At 41.8% G+C, this 19,464-nt stretch overlaps 1 protein-coding gene across 1 annotated transcript in view; it reads left to right on the top strand.

Annotated features, from left to right (window-relative positions):
- The window catches only part of LOC137426001 (receptor-type tyrosine-protein phosphatase gamma), a 383,032-nt gene extending 367,603 nt beyond the window's left edge, over positions 1-15,429 (top strand). Inside the window, exons 14-17 of the mRNA XM_078776830.1 lie at positions 7,465-7,611; positions 8,862-9,004; positions 9,447-9,582; positions 13,154-15,429. Of these exons, the coding sequence (XP_078632956.1) occupies positions 7,465-7,611; positions 8,862-9,004; positions 9,447-9,582; positions 13,154-13,300 (573 nt within the window). The 3' untranslated portion in view covers positions 13,301-15,429. The remainder of the gene's footprint in view (positions 1-7,464; positions 7,612-8,861; positions 9,005-9,446; positions 9,583-13,153) is intronic.
- Positions 15,430-19,464: the final 4,035 nt, after the last annotated feature.

Below are 19,464 nucleotides of genomic sequence, written 5' to 3'. Positions count from 1 at the left end.
TGGACGCTGAATATTGTGACAACAAGAGATTTGCTCAACAACAACAACAAACTTTGGTGCAGGAGGTCATTTGACCGATCATGCCTGCGCTCAATGAACAGCAGTTACCTTTACGCATCCATGCACACGCCACCTACCTACAAGTCCTGCCAGTATCCCTCTATCTCCACTGGATCTTGATAGGGAGACCCTTCCATGCTTGAATGACTACTCTTTGAGTGAAAGACCCCTGCATTAATCGTGTTCTAGCTCTCCTCTTCTTCACTCTCAGGCTGTGGCCTTGTGATCTGATAGCAATGTTGAAGATAATGAAGATAATGAGATAAAATAAGTGCACAAGAGTTTTTCAACAGAAAGGGTCTATTCTGCTGAAAAACTTTTCTGCACTTACTTTATCTAATGCCCTTCATTATCTTATACCTTAAACATTTCTATCAGATCCCATCATAATCACCTCCTTTCTAATGTGAAAAGGGGCTTCAGAAGATTTTATTAATTTCTGGAAAAAATGGTTTCTTCCACTTCGAGATGAACGTTTTATATAGGCTTTATTGACATTTTGTATAAAGATTCAAGGCTCGTGTAAGAGCTGGAACACAGAACGGATCAGGATGCAACATAACAAAAGGAACAGCAGAAAGGGAAGGGGGAGAATGCCAACATCAGGTCCGAGGGAGAAAATAAACAGATAGGGACAAATAAGGAATGCGAGTAATGATGAGTGGTAGGGAGAACATAAGGATTGGACAATATGGATACAGAAGCATAGTTTAGAGGGGATGGGGATGGTCTAATGGGTGTAGAAAAGATCATGGTTTTGTATTGGGGGATGATCTGAAATGGTGGTGAATGAAATTGAATAAAGTGTGGAATGTGGTTCCAGGGGCAGGAAAAAAAGAGGAACAAATGAGTGGAGGTGAGCAGTGGTTCTGTATTTTGGGAGTTTGACGAGAAGGGAATGCTGGTGTAGAAATACGCATGTATCCTGTAGAAACCAAGGGAGAGATGGAGCAAAGCGCAGAAAGAGTAGATGGTGCAAATCCAGAAAAGAGGTGGTGGAAGACAGAGACACCGCCGACCAGTCTGCGATGGGAAAGTGATAGGCCCATATACTCAGCTTAATCGCGGGAGATTCCAATATGAATGAATGTCAACATTTACCTTCACATTGTAAGCTGTACAGGTTTGATCATCCGATGTCATGCTCAGTAGTTCGAAGTTCCCTGATGTGGCAGGAGAACTCGTGATTTTCATTCCCCCAAATATGTAAACCCTCCTAATCTTCCGATTTACACCAAAAATCGAACGATTTTGACAGATTCTAATAATTTTCAAAATCCCTTTTGCGTCTGACATCCATGCAAAATCGTTGGCTTAACTTAGGGAGAAGAGCTCGGGAGAAGTGCCATCATTTCCTGGAGGAATCTGGGTACCAGCCTCTCCATGATGCTGGCAGGCAGCCGAGCAGCACTCTTGCATATACTATTTAACAATCAGCGAATATTACGTGACTGAGCATAGCTGATGGTAATATTCCACCTGTATTTCTGTAGGTATGCATGCTTGCGCTCATTCTCCATGCAACTTGCATATTTGATAAACTTTCTGATTCTGGGGAAATCTCACCTCGAGCCATGTGATATTCTCGAGCTGTTTGGCAAAATGAAGCCGTTCAAGCGGGCTGGCGCAGTTTTGGCAATGTGGGCACAAATAAGTCAAAGCAAGAATCTCAGTTCGAGAGTTCATAGAAAACCTTACCCTACACAGTCTGAGAAAAAGGAGGGAGGCAGGGTCTGTGAGCGTCAAATTTAATTGGTTGTAATGATATAAAATGCTGTAATATTTTGTCCAAGTACTACAAGATAAAGGTTTTTGAAAGTGTCAAAAAGGTGATTTATGTTCAAGTATATAATTAAATTGAAATAAAATTAATTTTTAAGGGTTGTAGGGAAAAAAAATGGAAAAACTCTGAAGTTTACCACCATTGATGCAACATCTTTTACACCACCTTATTTAACACGTTACATTATTTCTTCCTGCCTGTTGTTTGTGTCCTCTACAACTTCCTTAAAAACAGTACATTTCCTTTTTAGAATGATTTTCAATTTTGTTTCACTGCCAGACAAGCAGACAGTAAAATGATAATCTTACTTCTCTTGGCGCACGCACGATTGGGACAAATTCAGAGTCAAAGTACTGCTAAACTGCAGGTCGTCTTCCGATTTGTGTACAAAGTGTAACATTCAATTGAAATTAAGTTCCTCCTCGATCGTAAACGGACGTCTGTAGAGAGACACACACCAAGTGAACCAAACAGCTGACGACTACAACCAGCTGAAGATGGTCAAGGGCCTCCTGACTGCTGTAACAATCACCGAGCATGCACAACATTCTGAGGAAAGAAAGTGTAAATAGTTCTTGAAATTTGCTCTTTGTTGTATTTTTTATTGAGTTCTCTTATAAATAGCTTCAATACAGGAGGAGGGCCGTGATGCCCATCAATCATCTGGAATGGTTGCCAACCTATGGTTGTTTGTCTGTGTTCATCCTTTTTAATTGCTGAGTGTCAAGCAAGGAATCAATAACATACCAAGTCTTTGGTACGTGTTGACTGGGGTCGGGTTCGAACCGCCGACCTCCCCAACTCAGGGCAGGGCCCCCAACCATTACAGCACTGAATTTATTTTGTATACAAGATCGAGGCTCGTGTAAGACCTAACATTAATCACAAAAAGACAAACTGACACATAAAACATTAGATAAAGGGAGTGGGAGACAAGATGGGGAGAGAGAAGAAAGCACACAATAATAACTAGAACGGGCACTCGGTAGAGCGCATACCTTCGCCGCAGCTACTTTTGTTGCCAAAATAAAAGACTACAAGATCTGTGTAGCAAAGCCACACCTACGTTGTCATGCGGGAAGATTTGTTTCAAATTAAACCATTCTATCCCGCCAAAAGTTTGATATTGTAATCACATCCATGTGGTGGTATTCGTCTGTTAATATGCCTCCCCGATTGACAAATCTGCAATTTGAATTTCATTTGAGGTTGAAATGATTGCGGGAGATCGCGTTATAGTGATGACGTCTTGGATGGACATCCTCTTCTTCAGTCGCTCATAACTTTGAGTGAAATACGATCGAGTTAAAAATAGTCAGAATTTGAGCAAATCTGTTTCATTCGTTTGTTAATATGCCTCATCTCTTGACAAATCTGCAATTATAATTTTTTTTGAGGTTGAAATGATCGCGGGAGATCGCGTTATAGTGATGACGTCCTGGATGGACATCTTCTTCTTCAGTCGCGCATAACTTTGAGTGAAATACGATCGAGTTAAAAATAGTCAGAATTTGAGCAAATCTGTTTCATTCGTTTGTTAATATGCCTCATCTATTGTCAAATCTGCAATTATAATTTTTTTTGAGGTTGAAATGATCGCGGGAGATCGCGTTATAGTGATGACGTCCTGGATGGACATCTTCTTCTTCAGTCGCTCATAACTTTGAGTGAAATACGATCGAGTTAAAAATAGTCAGAATTTGAGCAAATCTGTTTCCCAAAATCTAATCAAATGTGTCCCGTATAATAACCAATCATCCCACCAAATTTCATGCAGTTCGGTTGAATACTTTTTGAGTTATGCGATTAACATACACACACACAGACATACAAATAAATACACAGCGATCAAAACATAACCTTCCGCTTTTGCGAAGGTAATAATTCATTTATTGTACAACATTTGAGAGCAGGGACATCGGGAGATCTGTGGGAGGGAGAGGACTTGGGGGGAGGATGCGTGGGAAGGGGGTGGGGGGGTGGTTCGGGTGGTAGAGGTATAAAACACATGGACACTGCTAGGACTTCCAGGAAAGAAGTCGGGATTTCAAAAAAGTGGATCTGGGGTGAATTAATGGGGTTAGAAAAGATCAAGGTTTTGGATGGGGGAAGACAAGAGATTGTGCTGAACAGCTGTTTTAACCCTTTGAGTACGGGATTTTTTTTTGATAAAAATACCCCCGGTACGGGATTAATTTGGCATTTTGGTACGGGATTGCAACCACGTACTGGCGATCTATTTATAGGTATAGTCGATGACGTGTAGTAAAGTCATCCGTACACAAAACTTTTTCGCGGGTTGCGGCACCGGACGTCATCCGTACTCAAAGGGTTAAAGACCTGGTTGTAACTTTTCTGAAATAATTGGTTCAGAATGCACCGGAAAACATTTTCATGGCGAATTCTTAACATTGTTACCCAAGAAACATGACTCCAGACCCCGATAGCATGTCTGCATTCCGCAAGATTTACTGCAAAAATACAATTCCAAGAAAGAAAATATTTTCTGCAAATAATAAGTTTTCTTGAAACAAGAAAAACAACGAGAAAACATTTCTCGCTGCAAGAAGATTCTTTCTCATGGTTTTGTTGTTTCAAGTCTTTCAGAAAAGGTTTGAGTTGTAGTTACTCCCATGGTTGGTTGTCTTTCATCCATTATTTGGAAAGGTTCCTAAGAGGCCATTTTTGGTGCTGTATAGTACAATATACACAAAAAGGTAAGGAATGCTACATTCCTGCAAAAACATCATACAACTAGAACGCCACTCAGTAGAGCGCATACTCCCGCCGTGGGTCAAGTTGGAATAGTACGATTTCACAAAAGTTTGAAGGAGTAGTTCAGTGACAACACAAGACAAGACAACACAAGACAGACAATGCACAGATATATATTTAGAATATATAGATTATAGAAGATAATTTTTTTTTAAACAAGGCAATTTCACTTACATTTTCGGATTCAGCGTTCAATTCTATATAAGTGAGTGTATTTTGAGGAATGTGTGACTTCAAATAATATTGTAAGCCAGGAAAACGTTTGTTTCATTCCTTAGGGATACAACATGTAAAACTGGCCCAAACGTCAAAACAAAACTCGCTCATTTTAGGTCGTTCAAGCTAATGCGACCACTCATTCTTCTGGGAAGAATCCCGTGCACATGCTTATCACACTTATAACTCACCTAAGTCTTTATAAGTTCATCAAATACTGACACCGCGATTGACATTCGCTGAGGTAAATGTTGATCTCTTCTGAGGTAAAAAAGAAAAGGGAAAAAAAAGCAGTTTTAAAGCATTATACGTATCAAACGATACATTTTATGAAACGGGGAGTCCGAATACACACTTTTGTGGTTTTAAAATGACAGAATATGTCTTTATTATAAATAAATAAAAAGAACCTTGAAGACGACGCTGCTTACAAAATACACCGCTCTAACGCATAACCACGAGTTTAAACTACATTTAAAACAAATATGAAAACTATTTTCATATCACAATGTAAATATAGAAGATAATGGTAAAAAAAAAAATGAGCCCTACCAATGGTAAACAATCCTTCAAAAAATTCCCGGATCTGGAATAATATCCTGAGCTTCACCAAAAACTAATCAATTCTTCCTTATCCCAAGGGCAATCATCCCACCAACTTTCATCCAAATCCGTTCAGAACTTTTCCAGATATCTTGTTAACAAACACACACACACACGGACACGATCGAATGCATTACTCCCTGGCGGGAGTAATTAGCAGACGTGAGGTGAGTTAGCATAGCTAGTGGTAATATTGCATCTGTGTGTGCACAAGTTCACATCACCAATAAACAGGAATGCACTGATATTAGCATGCTGTCGTGGTGCACCTGCTACTGCAGAGGTTCGCACGTCCGAATACAGCACAATGCAGGCAGGGGAGATGAGAGGGAAGGAGGGGGGGGTGGTGAGTGCTGCAATTTGAACATTTATTTCCGAGCCCACGGTGCATCACGCCTGCACTCAAGTGAGTGTTCCAAGCTAGATGGACCATCCAACACGAGTGTGGGACATTACGAAGCTGTATAGCTCCCACATTCACACCCGCTGATTGCCCATCCACCAAAGTACTGGCAGCTTTGCTGTAATGGGGTCCATTTCAGCGTCCCGAGGCAAGGTCATCGTGATTTCTCAAGGGCACTCCGAGCCTGTCCCTGTAGATGTGCACCTCAACTTGCTGTGCATTTGGAAATGGGTCATTTGTCTTTGTTTAAACTCGAACATTGATATTGTATCCCCAGACTCAACCCCCTTCTTCTATCCTGTCCCCAGAATAAGAGGTAAAGTTTCTTTAAAAATTCACATGCCAATCAACCTCGCCAGCTGCACCATTGTTACATTATTGTTATAATATAAAAACATTGTTGAGGGGTTTGTCATGCTGTGGCTTGGCCAGGATTCTTGGTACAATGACAGACAAAATACATTGCAGTAAGTGATAGTCAGGTTCACCATGTCAATAAATTATATTTCGTTCAGAATCGTGGAAGATTAGCAAACCTATACATTTTTGGAAAGGGTATAGCGTAAGGAAACTAAAAATCAATGTTTACATTTGGAGAGATACCTGTATGGCGGCCATTTTGGATTTTCAAAATGGCCACTGTAAAATACATATTTTGTTCTATTTCTGCCTCTAATTACCCTAAAAACTTTTTAAAATATACTAAACCTATATTTTCAGGGACAAGGAATCCAATGAAAGTATCAAATTAGTGCTATGGGGAATGGTAAGACACGAATCAAAGGTTTTGAATTGCAAAATACTGTCTTTATATTCGCGATAAGTTGCATAATCAAATACATGTTATCATTTTGTACAGGCAGTTAATAACATCAAAATGTGTCACAATAATTCATATCACCAAACATACACAGGCAGTCAGCAAAATCGTATATACACATGCAGTCAGTATAACTTCACATCTACACAGGCAGTCAATGACAAAATATACACAGGCAGTCAATGGCATCAAACATACACGATTAGAGAATATGCCATTTAGAGTTCGTCATCACTGTCCTGTGTGTCGTATCCGACAATATAGTCCGCATCGTTTTCACAGTCCGTTCCACACAAGCAAAGGTCGGTCAAATTGATTGGCAAATCGAATTGGTCGAATGGTCGATCGAATCGAATTCGATGAATCGAATCGAATCGAATCGATCGAATTGGTCGAATGGTCGATCGAAGCGATTGGTCGAATGGTCGAATTGGTCGAATGGAATTGGTAGATTGGTCGAATTGGTCGAATTTGTCGAATGGAATTGGTCGATTGGTCGAATTGGTCGAATCGAATTGGTCGGAATTGGCAAATGTAAACATTGATTTTTAGATTTTCCATGTAATAACGTTTACAAAAATGTATAGGTTTGCTAATCTACCATGATTTTGAACGAAAAAACATAGTGAACCTGACTATGACACTGAAAGTGTATTTGCGACGTACCCACCACGTTCGGAGACTTCACGCATGAATTTCAATTCACCTTTTGCCTTCCATCTCCTTCCAACACCTTTTCCCCATAACCCTCCTCAAACACCTCTGCGTCCTTTTGGCAAATTCATTCCTTTGACGCGCATACAGATGGAGGAGGAATACGTTTACTGGCCAATCCGTGACAAGGCGCTGAATTGTGGCAATTTCTGCGTGAAATTGCTCAAGGAAGACTGCGTGCAGCTTGCCGGAGCAGAGCGCCTGGCTGTCTTCAACCTGCTCATGTTTGGACGGCAGGTTCGCTTCTGCATACACGCGCATGCATGCACACATATACACACACACACACACACACACACACACACACACACAAACAGATGTACACATCCACACAAACACAAACGCACACGCGTGCACACATACACATGTATGTGCCTACACGCACGCACACACACACATACACACACATGCCTACACACACACACACACACACAAACACACATGCCTACACACACACACACATGCCTACACACACACACACGCCTATGTACACACACACACACGCCTATGTACACACACACACATGCCTACACACACCAACACACAAGCGTGCACACAAACACACACACACACACACACACATGTATGTGCTTTCACACACACACACACACAAACACACACACACACACACTTGCACACACATACACAAATGCCTATGCACACACACATGCCTATACACACACACGTGCCTACGATGCACACACATACACACACACACATGCCTACACACACACACATGCCTAAACTCACACATACACACACACATATGTGCCTACATACACACATGTGCCAACACACACACACATGCACATGCCCACACACACACACATACATATACCTACACACACACACACACACACACAAACACACACACACACACACACACACACACATGCCAACACACACACACACACAGACACACTTCCCCTTCTCTCCCCATCTTGTCTTCCACTCCCTCTTTTTGTATATTTTGTTTGTCTGGTTGATTTGTTTGTGAAATAAATGTTAGCTCTTTCACGAGCCTCGATTCTGTATGCAAAAAAGAAAAGAAAAAAAAAAAGACATATGCCTACATACACACACACACACATGCCAACACACACACACACACACACACACACACACACACACACACACACACACACACACACACACACACATGTGCCTACATACACACACACATATGCCTACATACACACATGCCAACACACACACACACACACATGCCAACACACACACACAGATGCCTACATACATGCCGTGGCAGCATCTGAGCATCATTTCAGGAGAGCACTTTCTCACCTCCTGTGTCCCATCAATCACACCTGACATCAGAAACCCATTTTTTCTCATCTCTCCCATGTACATCCCAATTTCCTATATCTCTGTTCATTGCCAGTACCTCAGCACAATGAATGTATTTGATAACAGACTGGACAAGTGCCTAGCGTAGGTCCATAATATGTTTACCATTACCCATTCCACAGTCGGAGAGGCCTCTGGAGCTAAAGCTCATCAAGTGCCCGCGATGGCCTAACCCCGACGGACCAATCAGCGGAGCCTTTGAACTCATCACCATCATGAACGATGAGAAGATGACCTCCGAACGTCCCATTATTGTTCATGATCAGTAAGTTTATTGACAATCGTCCGCTAATTGCCAACAGAGCATCTTGCCTATTGATAAGATCCGTATAACTTGGGTCGGCCTCTTTGGTGTCCTCATCTGAGAACCTAGTCCATGACTCATAGTCCCAGTTAAAATCCCATTTCTACTATGATGTTATGTCCATCTACTGTCCTATAATATCCTTCTTATTGGTACAAACTCCTTTGTAGATCACCATAAAAATGAAATTTTTAAAATCTGCTTTTCCTCAAGGGGAAAAGTTATTGGCGAGCTTGCTGGGTTTGACAGGTTTTCAGTTGGATCACATTTTGACCCGTATAACAAGAGAATTGTGATTGGAGCACAACAATCAACATTTCTGCTCTCATGAGGAAATATAGCCTCGTATTTATCAAATTTGAAGCAAGTGTTCCAACCGTTGTCTTTGTTCTTGTGTTGGCAGACTTGGTGGCGTATCTGCCGCAGCCTTCTGTAGCTTGGCATCACTTTGGGCTCAGTTGGAGGAGGAGAACATCATGGATGTTTTTCAGGTGGCCAGGGGCATCCAAAAAGCACGGCCTGGATCATTTACAGACCTGGTAAGACCGTAACAGATGGGGGGGACATGTTGGGTTTGCATCAGTGGAAAAGAGCTTGGTTAGGGTTCGTGCTGGCGTTGGTGCTCGGATTGTGACTATGGTCAGTTTTAAGGGTTGGGTAGAAAAGACTGTAGTTGGGGTCAGAGTTAATGATCTGGGTCAAAGTTAGGAGAAAAGAGCTTCATCGACCTATGTGGGATGACATGATATGGCAAGAAACTGTCGCATTGAAGGACAAGACGCAAGAGGCTGATTCCTCAGGCACCAGATAGATGACAAGGCCCATTTCTTGATACGCTTATTAATCTTAATTTTTAATCCGTTCACCTATCTAAGTTATCTTTGTTTTAAAGCCCTTTTTCCTCCTGTTTTGGTGCTTACGTCGAACTGACCTTTAACCCCTGCCATATCCTAAAACAACTTGGCTGTCTGTATTCCAATGCTTCTCGTAGTGTTGGCAAACAAAGCATCAGCCCGCACATTGCGATGTCCTCTCCTTGACTTGCACAGACAAAGAAAGGCGTTTGTGGATCGATTTGGTGCTTTAGATGACAAAACGATTTTGCTTCTTCAGGTGAAGGATAGCCCACCTTTACTGATGAACACCATGCCTCACGGCTGGTTCTTCGTCTGCTGTTTTCGTGTCACAAAGTGCACATGACAGTCCTTACCATTTGGCATTTCTCTTTTGTCCATTTCATCAAGGTGAATGGAATTAGTGACTTGGGATCACTGGCATGAAGATTTTTCCACGAGTTTTTAACCTTGAAACAGATGGCCAAATACGCCGGTGATCCTATCCTATCCTGAGAAATATATAAATATAAATATATATAAAATATAAATAATAAATATATATACATATATATATATATATATATATATATTTGTCCTATCCTGAGCTGACACAGCACAACCATTCATCCTAAGGTTTATGTTTTTTGCAGCTATATTCACAGGGTCCTGCATCACCATTGTCCATCCGTTGACATTTCCACTACTTTTGTGCGAACATATGTTGAGGGCACGACCTGTTTCCACCTAAAAATTGTCACGAATCTTAGAGCGCAGATTGAATTGTTCTAACGAGTCACCGCATGGAACGAAAAAAGTGCTGTTCAATCGAATTCCCCTTTGGGGTGATAAGTGTGTGGATCTAACGGAGAGTGCGTGCGCTCCCATGCTGAAGAAAATGGATGTGATAAGGACACAGCCTCCAATTAGCTTGTCGTTTTCCTTCCACCTTGAGAACGCCATTCTCTTGGGAATACTCCTTCACAATTATTCATTGTTGTGTCGCATCCTCTTCGGACCAATAGTTGGGCCTATTATAGCTCCGTGGACACTGGCCTGCAATCCATTATGATTTTCTCATTGCTCTGAGCAGCACCGCCCTCTTGGCTTTCCTGTCGTACTCTTATGATCCCACGAGGATTTCAAGAGTTAGGACAGGTCATTCTGGGTTTGATCCACAATAAATAACAGGATCACATGGATTGACCCAATGAAAATGGAAATGAGCGTCAGCAGGTCAGTGATATCACTCAACCTCTCGATTCAATTGTACTCGCGACATTGTGTTCCGTTGCTACGTTTATCGGTGCTGAAGAGTTTGTTTTCGGCTTTTTAAGCAGCGAACTGCTTCACTATCGTTTGTCTATTTTTCTGTCACATTAATTTCTCACACCAGGCACTCAGCTCCGTAGGGACATCTCCTCATCTGGCCTTTTCTCTGGCTCTAGCCTTCCCAGCAGGCTCGTCCAGCCACTCATTTCTCTACAGCCTCACCAGCTGGGCACCGGCTCGAACACCCATTTCCTCACGGGCTGGGGGCAGCTGCTCTCTCATTATTGCTTCTTACCAGTGGACTAATAGCAAGCCTAGAGCGTGAATTTCCAAGCTCGTGCCAATTTATTTCCCCTCCTTCTGACTGACCTCAAACTTCACCCCACCAGGGCCTGTCGGCCTCACCTGAGCCTCAACCCATTCCCCGTCCTATCCTCGGGAGGGGGTTTGCGGTGTTGGTGACTGAAGTTTTGGCTTGTCCTTGTGCTGCAAAGTTTTAGTAAGCAGGTGTCCCTCCCCGGTTCTTGAATGCCCAATCTCTCCGGACTTTGGTTAATCGGAAATGCCAGAGGCCCCGTCCTAAGCCGTGTGAGCCTTTTCCACTGTCTCTTGATAAGTTGACCATTGTAATATTGTCAGAACACTTCTAAACTCAGGCTTATCAAGACATCATGCATCTCTTCATTTCTTGTTTTTTTCACCAACTACAAATGGGAACGTTTACTTCAACAAATGAACACATCTTGAAATGTAAACCCTGTTGGCTCTGAACAGTGTAGCTGTCAGTAACTCATTCACATTAGGGATTTATGTACTTATTAACTCTCTCGTCGTGAATATCCAGGAGTGAGAGGCTCTGTCAGATCTTTCAGCTGCTAGGAACGTGTCGCCAATCCAGAGAGTGGCAAACTGCCTCGTACGTAGCTCAGCAATTGAAAACCTGTTACCATCAGTCAGTCGTCACTTGGCAAGGTTTTCACGTCAAGGGGATTAATTTCCTGATGGAATACGGCCTTCTGAATGAAATCGTTTTCCTATTTTTCAACTTGAACTGAACCGCAAGACTCAAATCAAAGACGTGTACTATCTTCACCATTCCAGAAGGGCTGCATTGCCGGCGACAGCAGAGGAAAGGTCGCTATTTGATGTTCAGAGATAATCAAGTAATAATTTTGGCTTTTCCTTATTATAAAGTTTATATTATCACACAGCAGTCCGATTTCATCTGTGACCTCCATTTGATTACCGCAGAGGGCTGCAGCTCAGTAAGGTTTATCAGCATCAAAATATCTTCCCACTGAATGTTACTCTGCTCCTTAATATTTCAAGGAAACCATTTTGGATGCTGACGTGGTGACTTTCCTCCTGATCCGGTCCCGAATGTCTTTCTGCATTATCTAACGTGACGAACCATCCATGGATACATTTCTTCTCGGTGGGTCGCCTGTGAAGAAGAACCCAATTCCACGTGTCTAGGCCGGCGCCTGAGCTTTGGGCTGGATGTTTTACTTCATGGGTTCATTTCTCAGATCACGACAGATGCTGTGAATCGGTGGGAGCGGTTGGAGGAGCTAGCTGATAATGGTGGAGGCATCACTTTCTGGTAATGCGATAACAGGGGCATTTCGGATAAAGCCAGGCCCCAATGTTCGTCACGGATTCCCGAGTAGAAAATGCTGTTGATCTGTAGTGCCTGAAATTAACATTTTGGTGCATTGTTGGGGCCCGTGCGTACTACACAAAAGGCAAGGAACAAGATGGATACAGAAGCAAACTTTCAGGAGGGAAAAACATTAACACCCATTCCATGGGCTGTGTGTTTTAGCCTAATTGTTGTTACGTTTCATCCATGATTTTCCTGTGATTCTGAACTTCCGAATACATTTTAGATCCTTCCGATACTTGTGTTACTTGTTTTATCTACTTTTGTCAAGTGTTGTTTTATCAGTATGATAAATTTGGTTTATACCCACCTGCCACTCCTCCTCCACTTTTCCCCATCCAGGAGCACTACCAGTTCCTGTACAAAGCTCTGCTGAGCTTAGTAGTGAGTCGTGAAACCCGGAATGGACTCAGCTTGGCCGAGAGGAACGGAGTAGCAATCCTTCCTGAAGACGGCAGTGTGGCCGAGAGCCTGCAGTCACTTGTGTGATGTCTCATGTCTTTCTCTCATCATTTTCTTTACCACAGAGACTGCGTACTCCCAGGCATGGAGTCGGGCCTTCTTTTTCATGCCCTTTGCCTTTGTAGACTTTCCAAATGAAAACCATATTGTTTTCATGCCTACACACGGGACAACTTTGGAGTCGGCTTCTCATTTCATTTTTTGAATCATCTCGAAGTGATATTTGTGGCTTTGGAAGCGGTGTCGTTGTCGGGTCTGCTTCATCCCTCGCATTGATCCAATGTCAAGAGTATACGGTCATGGACTTTACGCAACGATGAATGATGAAGATCTCGCAGATCGTGGAAGGAAAGACACGGCTTCTTTGCTTTGTGGAAAGTTCGTAAAAAATAAATAAAATAGTAATAAATTTGTTTTTCGCCGACAGTAGTCAGGTTTCTGCAGCAACATGAAATAGCTTTGTTTATGTCAGTGGCTTTGGAAGAGGTTTGTTCAACTTTCGTTTTAGCAGTGGGTCCCTCGTGATTCCAACACCTGTTTCCGTCCTTCCGTTCCCTTCATTAAGCTTAATATTTTTACACAGACTCTCTTGTTTCTTGACAGGTTGTTTAGTATGTGAAGGTTCAGGCTCAGCTGACAGTTCATTTAAGGGGTGAAAATTCAGCCGTACTTCAGCAACTGTGAAAAATAGCTCAGGACAGCAAAGTGAACGCCAGGCCTTGCTGCCAAACCTTCCCAAGGTTAGTATGATGCTGCACTGTTGGAGCATGCTGCTGCAAGTAAACCGCAGAAACTGATTTAAATTAGTAAGAATTTACCAGCATTTCTCAAAAACACCTTTTGTAAGACATCATGCCAAACCACCACCATATTGACAGATTGGTTCCATCCGAGAAAACCAGCATCGAGGCAGCTTTTGTTGTGCACGAGAACTGTGGGCACATCATCGTCGTCATCACCATCCGGGCTCCAACTCATACCTGGCTCTCACCACCTCACATTTTGCAAACTTCAAGCTTGTGTCCTGTCCTGGCAGAGGAAGCACTGGGAATACTGGGGGAAGAGGCATGGGGGAGGAGATGAGAGATTTTACTCTCTACGTGTCCTGTTGGGTATTTTTTTTTTTTTTGTAAATAGTCTATAGTTCACTATCGTTCAAATAGTTCCACTATCCCCCGTCATGTGTCCAACCTCTGGATTTTTTTTTTGTCGTTTTTGCGTTGTCTGCAAGATTGCCTTTTGTCCGATGTACCTGTCAAGTCAGGTATTTACCATCTCTGTGTTCCCAGCTTCTCGGTGCAGCGTGATATGCCACTTCTCCTTTGTCCACGTCATGATTGTACTTCGTGACTTGCCGACTTACCGTTTGCCAGCACCGATGCCTTTTGTCCCCTCCAGCTGGGATAGGGAATGGGTTGACGCACGAGGAGTTCACAGAGATTATGTTAAGGGAATTTTTCAGTCGGGTTTGTCACTGCAAAGTGTGCACGAAGTGGTGGCATCACTGTGGTAAAACTGGCAATGAGGGATTTGTGACTGAACAGCTTGTAGTTTAAACCCAAGCTCCGCTCTGGTGTACTTGGAGGAATTCAACACTCTTGGCATGAGATTTTGATCCAAATCCATTCGATATTTGAAACGTGAGATTGGAAACGTGGCACGACAGATGCTTTTGATCCGAAAGGCCCAAAGGCTGGAAGTTTATACTTTGGTAACCATGGGCAGCACCAGAGTGTCACCTCCGAATTCAGTTTGAGTAAGTCACACATTGTTGTGCTTTGTGCTTCACCATGAGACCCGGACCACAATTTGGAGGGGGAAGGGGTCGGGGATATTTGGCTTCTGAGAAATGAAGGGAGTTTGTGCTTTGTGGCTTTGAACAATGCGGTGATGAAGCGACAAACACCATTTTTACAGCCAATTATGTGGCCCTTGTGCCAAAAGCATGGAGGAAGATTTTCACTTGTGTATTTCCTTTGTTTGATATTTCAGGAAAAAAAAAAAAGCAAGTAGTTTGTCCCTAATGAGATTTCTATGCTGTACTGTAGGCATATTTATTAAATTGTAGATTATAACACAATAAATTAATGTTTATTTGGAAAACAAGGCCTGCTTCATGTGCTAATAAATTCGTGTGTGTGCAAAGTTGCCATTCATCACAGCAGTGGAGTCACCTCTGTGCCAAATAATAACGGTAGAGTTTGATATTAAATGTCCATGGAAACAGCACACATTCCGCTGTGTGCCGCCCAGTGCCGCGATGCATCGAGAGTGCAGTTCATATTCCGAGTGAATCAGAATATGCTCCTTCCATCTGCATTCGTGAACAAATATCCATGGGCGTCGAATGTTCTGATCGCACCGGTCCACAATGTGCTGCAAAACCGAGTTGTTGGAGTTCCTCCGTTGTTGGCAAACATTGGAAATTTCCCCTTTGGGAAATTCCCATAATTTTCATAGTATCTTCGTTGAGATGGTCTAACCAAGCTTAGCATCCACACCCACTTACAACTTACTTCCATTAACGATTTCATCTCGATGAAAATTTAACCCAGGTGCCGGCAATGTCACTTGCTCTTTTAGGGTCGAACCATGGGATCTTTTGACGGCCACGACCTAACACTCCCAGACAGGACGTCACTGGAACGGCAGATTTTAGTTAAATCTAACCATGTTCTAAGTGTGACAGGAGGGCACAGATGTAGCACACTTGCTTCTGACCTGTTTCCTGCATGGATTTGATTCCCAACCCGACTGTAAACTGTCAGATTGGTGCTTCGCGGGCAGGGTCTTTCTGTCTTTCCCAACCCGACTGTAAAGATTAAACTCACGAACTGAGCCAATGTTGTAACTCTGGTTTTTACAACACCTTCTATCAGAAAGTGCGTCGTCCCTCTGATGGACATTAATACAAGTGTCCAGTCTGTTCGCATTAGTTGGTAGATGTTAAGGTGCACAGTGGGGTAAAAAATAAAAACATTGTTGTTTTTCATGTCAAAGTGTTCTTTGAAGTATATATTTTCAGAATCAAACTGTTTTGATTGGTACTTATTTCCAAAGAAATAAGTTGAAATAACTTGAAAACTAATCATCCAAATTGAATGAAATTTGGCATTAATAATCATCTTAACATGTTGGATGAATTAATCATGGCTTTTTAAGATACCCCTACTACAAATTGAGTTATGAAAAAAATCCTTGTATTTTTCTTTAACAACAAATAACAAGTACAAAAAGTTTTAATTAAAACAAAAGCCGCGTCGATGTTACACAATGCCTAGATGCAGCTGTGCCTATAACGTCGATGTTATAGGCACAGGACATTCCTATTGATTCGATTACTTGATGTTATTTTTGTGCAAAGTGAAAATATATCTCGGCAATTTCCCGTGTGTGGCGACGAATTTTTAATATATCGGCATTTTCCCATCTGTTATTTCAGGCGGTGTATGACTGACCATGCCGCGATTTTAAAAAAATATATCTCGGCAATTTCCCGTGTGTGGCAACACGTGAACGAAGCTATGCTCCTCTCTCCACATTATTGTGACGACGTATAAATTAAATATTTCATCGTGACGATTGTCATCAAATGGACGAATTTTTAATATATCTCGGCATTTTCCCATCTGTTATTTCAGGCGGTGTATGACTGACCATGCCGTGATTGTAAAAAAATATATCTCGGCAATTTCCCGTGTGTAGCGACACGTGAACGAAGCTATGCTCCTCTCTCCACATTATTGTGACAACGTATAAATGAAATATTTCATCGTGACGATTGTCATCAAATGGACGAATTTTTAATATATCTCAGCATTTTCCCATCTGTTATTTCGGGCGGTGTATGACTGATCATGCCGCGATTAAAAAAAAAAATATCTCAATGGACTTGAAGTTACAGGCCTTTGAGAATTCATTTCGTTCTATAAAGGGCAACTTTCATCGGATTTTCTTCACGTTTTTTTTCAACCGAGTCTAAAACTATGTTAGCGACTGTGAAAAATGAAATGATATATCGAATTTGATTTGAAAGAAAACTGTGTGAGAGAGCAAGACACCACGGGCCTACAAAACAGGCCTCAAAGCTATGCGAGTTAATAAAATGGTGGATATTTGTTTATATGAAGCCTCTCCCACAATGGGTGGAGCTATGGTTCCCAGAATGGGTGGAGCTTTGAGGTTTTGTCTTCTCTGCAAGAACAACAACAACAAGAAGAAGAAGAACAACAACAACAGCAGAGGGCACTCTATGAGCAGCGTCTGCGACGCGGCTAAAAAACATTTTGTGTAATTATCATTACAATTTACTGAAAAGCCATCACTGGTCTCTTTGGATATACCCATACTAACTACCCAAAGGGGTAAATAACAGATTGACTGAGGCAGTTTGCAGTAGTTCCAGTTTCAATTATGTCAACCAAAAAAACATTTTTGCATGTGTCTAGAAAATTAAAGCTCACATGTTTATTTGTATCCGAAATTCACTTGTGTCTGTATTTTTGGATTCCTCATACTCTAAGCTTTCTAGCAGTATAGACTGATAATTTCAATTTATTGATGGCATGTGAAACGTGCTATTTTACCCCACCTTGCACCTTAAATGAAGAATAGTTTAGTTATCATCGACATCCTGAACAAATTCCTGCCTTGAATTGCTGCTGGGAAGGCAAAGGTAAAACATCCAGTGCAATCCTTGCTATGAAACTGCTTCAGCAGCGTGGGAGAGAGAAAGACAGAGGTAGAGAAAGTGCCGGATATTGCGGGGTGGATATAAATCGAAGCACAATCTCTTACCTCCTAACTTCATTTTGCTTTTCTCACTCTTCCCCCCACATTCCCATAACTTCTCCCCAATGATATGCAGGAGTTGTGAAATACACAACATGCATCATTGATGGATTTTCTTCTTTTTCTCTCTTTTCTTTCTTCCCTTTTCACTTTTTTTTTTTTTTTAAACTAGAGCAAACCTGTGTCACCAATATGCCTCTGCATAGTCCCACAACGGGTAAGTGCCCTCATTCACTGTCCTAAAAATAAACAAGTTTGATTGAAATCCCTTCAGCTGTTTTCAAGTATCACATTTTCACCAGCCATAACAGGTTTCACATCGATCAGTAAAGTGGTTTCAGACAAAAGATGTTTTTAAATATCGGCTTTCAAGCTAATATGGCTGCCACAGGCAACCTACCCGTTGCCTTTGACAACGTTGCCATATGGCAGCCAAAAACATTGCCTCAAACAGGGAACCATGATTGTCATGGGGCCCGCAAGGCTAACCCCCGCTCTAGCGGGGAAAATGGCCTTAAAACGATCATTCATTCAAGTTAATATGGCTGCCACACCATGTGACATATGACCTTTAAAATGCACACTCTGCATATGTTTGGGAAGGGAATCACCTTTGTGAAGTTTCGTGTTGATGGGATCAGGTTCGTTTTTCTATCCAAGATGGCTGCCAAACCACGTGACCTACGACATCATCATTTTCAAACTACATGCAACAATGATGTTAGATGATATTTGTAAAATTTCGCATCAATAGGGTAAGCACAGTTTCAGAGATATAATTATTCAATATTTTCCTTCAAACAAATATGGCTGCCACACACCAGATGACAAATTATGTATTCATGATCATCTTCTAATTACCATGCCCAGTCAATGACACACGTAAAGTTTCGAGTCAATCGATTTGGTGCTTTGGGAGAGTATTTTTTTTAAAGGTTTTAGGTTAAATCCAATATGGCTGCCAAACCATGTGACCTATGATGTCATAAATTTAATATTTCAATACAAAAGTGTCATAGATTATGTGCATGCAATTTCAGATTTTTAGGATAAGGAATTAGATTAAAACATTTTTGGCTGGTATACCACTTCACCTATGATGTCATCATTATAATGCTTTTGTTCCCCATTCAGAGTACTTGACAATCTTGCCAAGTTTCAAATTTTTCCATTCAGCGGTTTCCGAGAAATAATTTTTTAATTATTTGCATTTAATCCAAGATGGCTGCCATACCATGTGACCTATGACGTCACAATTATCACAAAAACATTCTGCATGGGTTTCGTCTCAATTGGACATGTGGTTGCTGAGAAAAACGAGGTTTAGCCCGAATGGACAGACAACCCGAAAACATAATGCCTCCGGCCACCTACAGGGGCCGAGGCATAAAAAAAAGTGC

Source organism: Myxine glutinosa, chromosome 4 (genome assembly GCF_964187855.1).
Source record: "Myxine glutinosa chromosome 4, kmMyxGlut1.1, whole genome shotgun sequence".
Classification (NCBI taxonomy): Eukaryota; Metazoa; Chordata; class Myxini; order Myxiniformes; family Myxinidae; genus Myxine; species Myxine glutinosa.
This window is presented reverse-complemented; position numbering and strand designations above follow the sequence as displayed.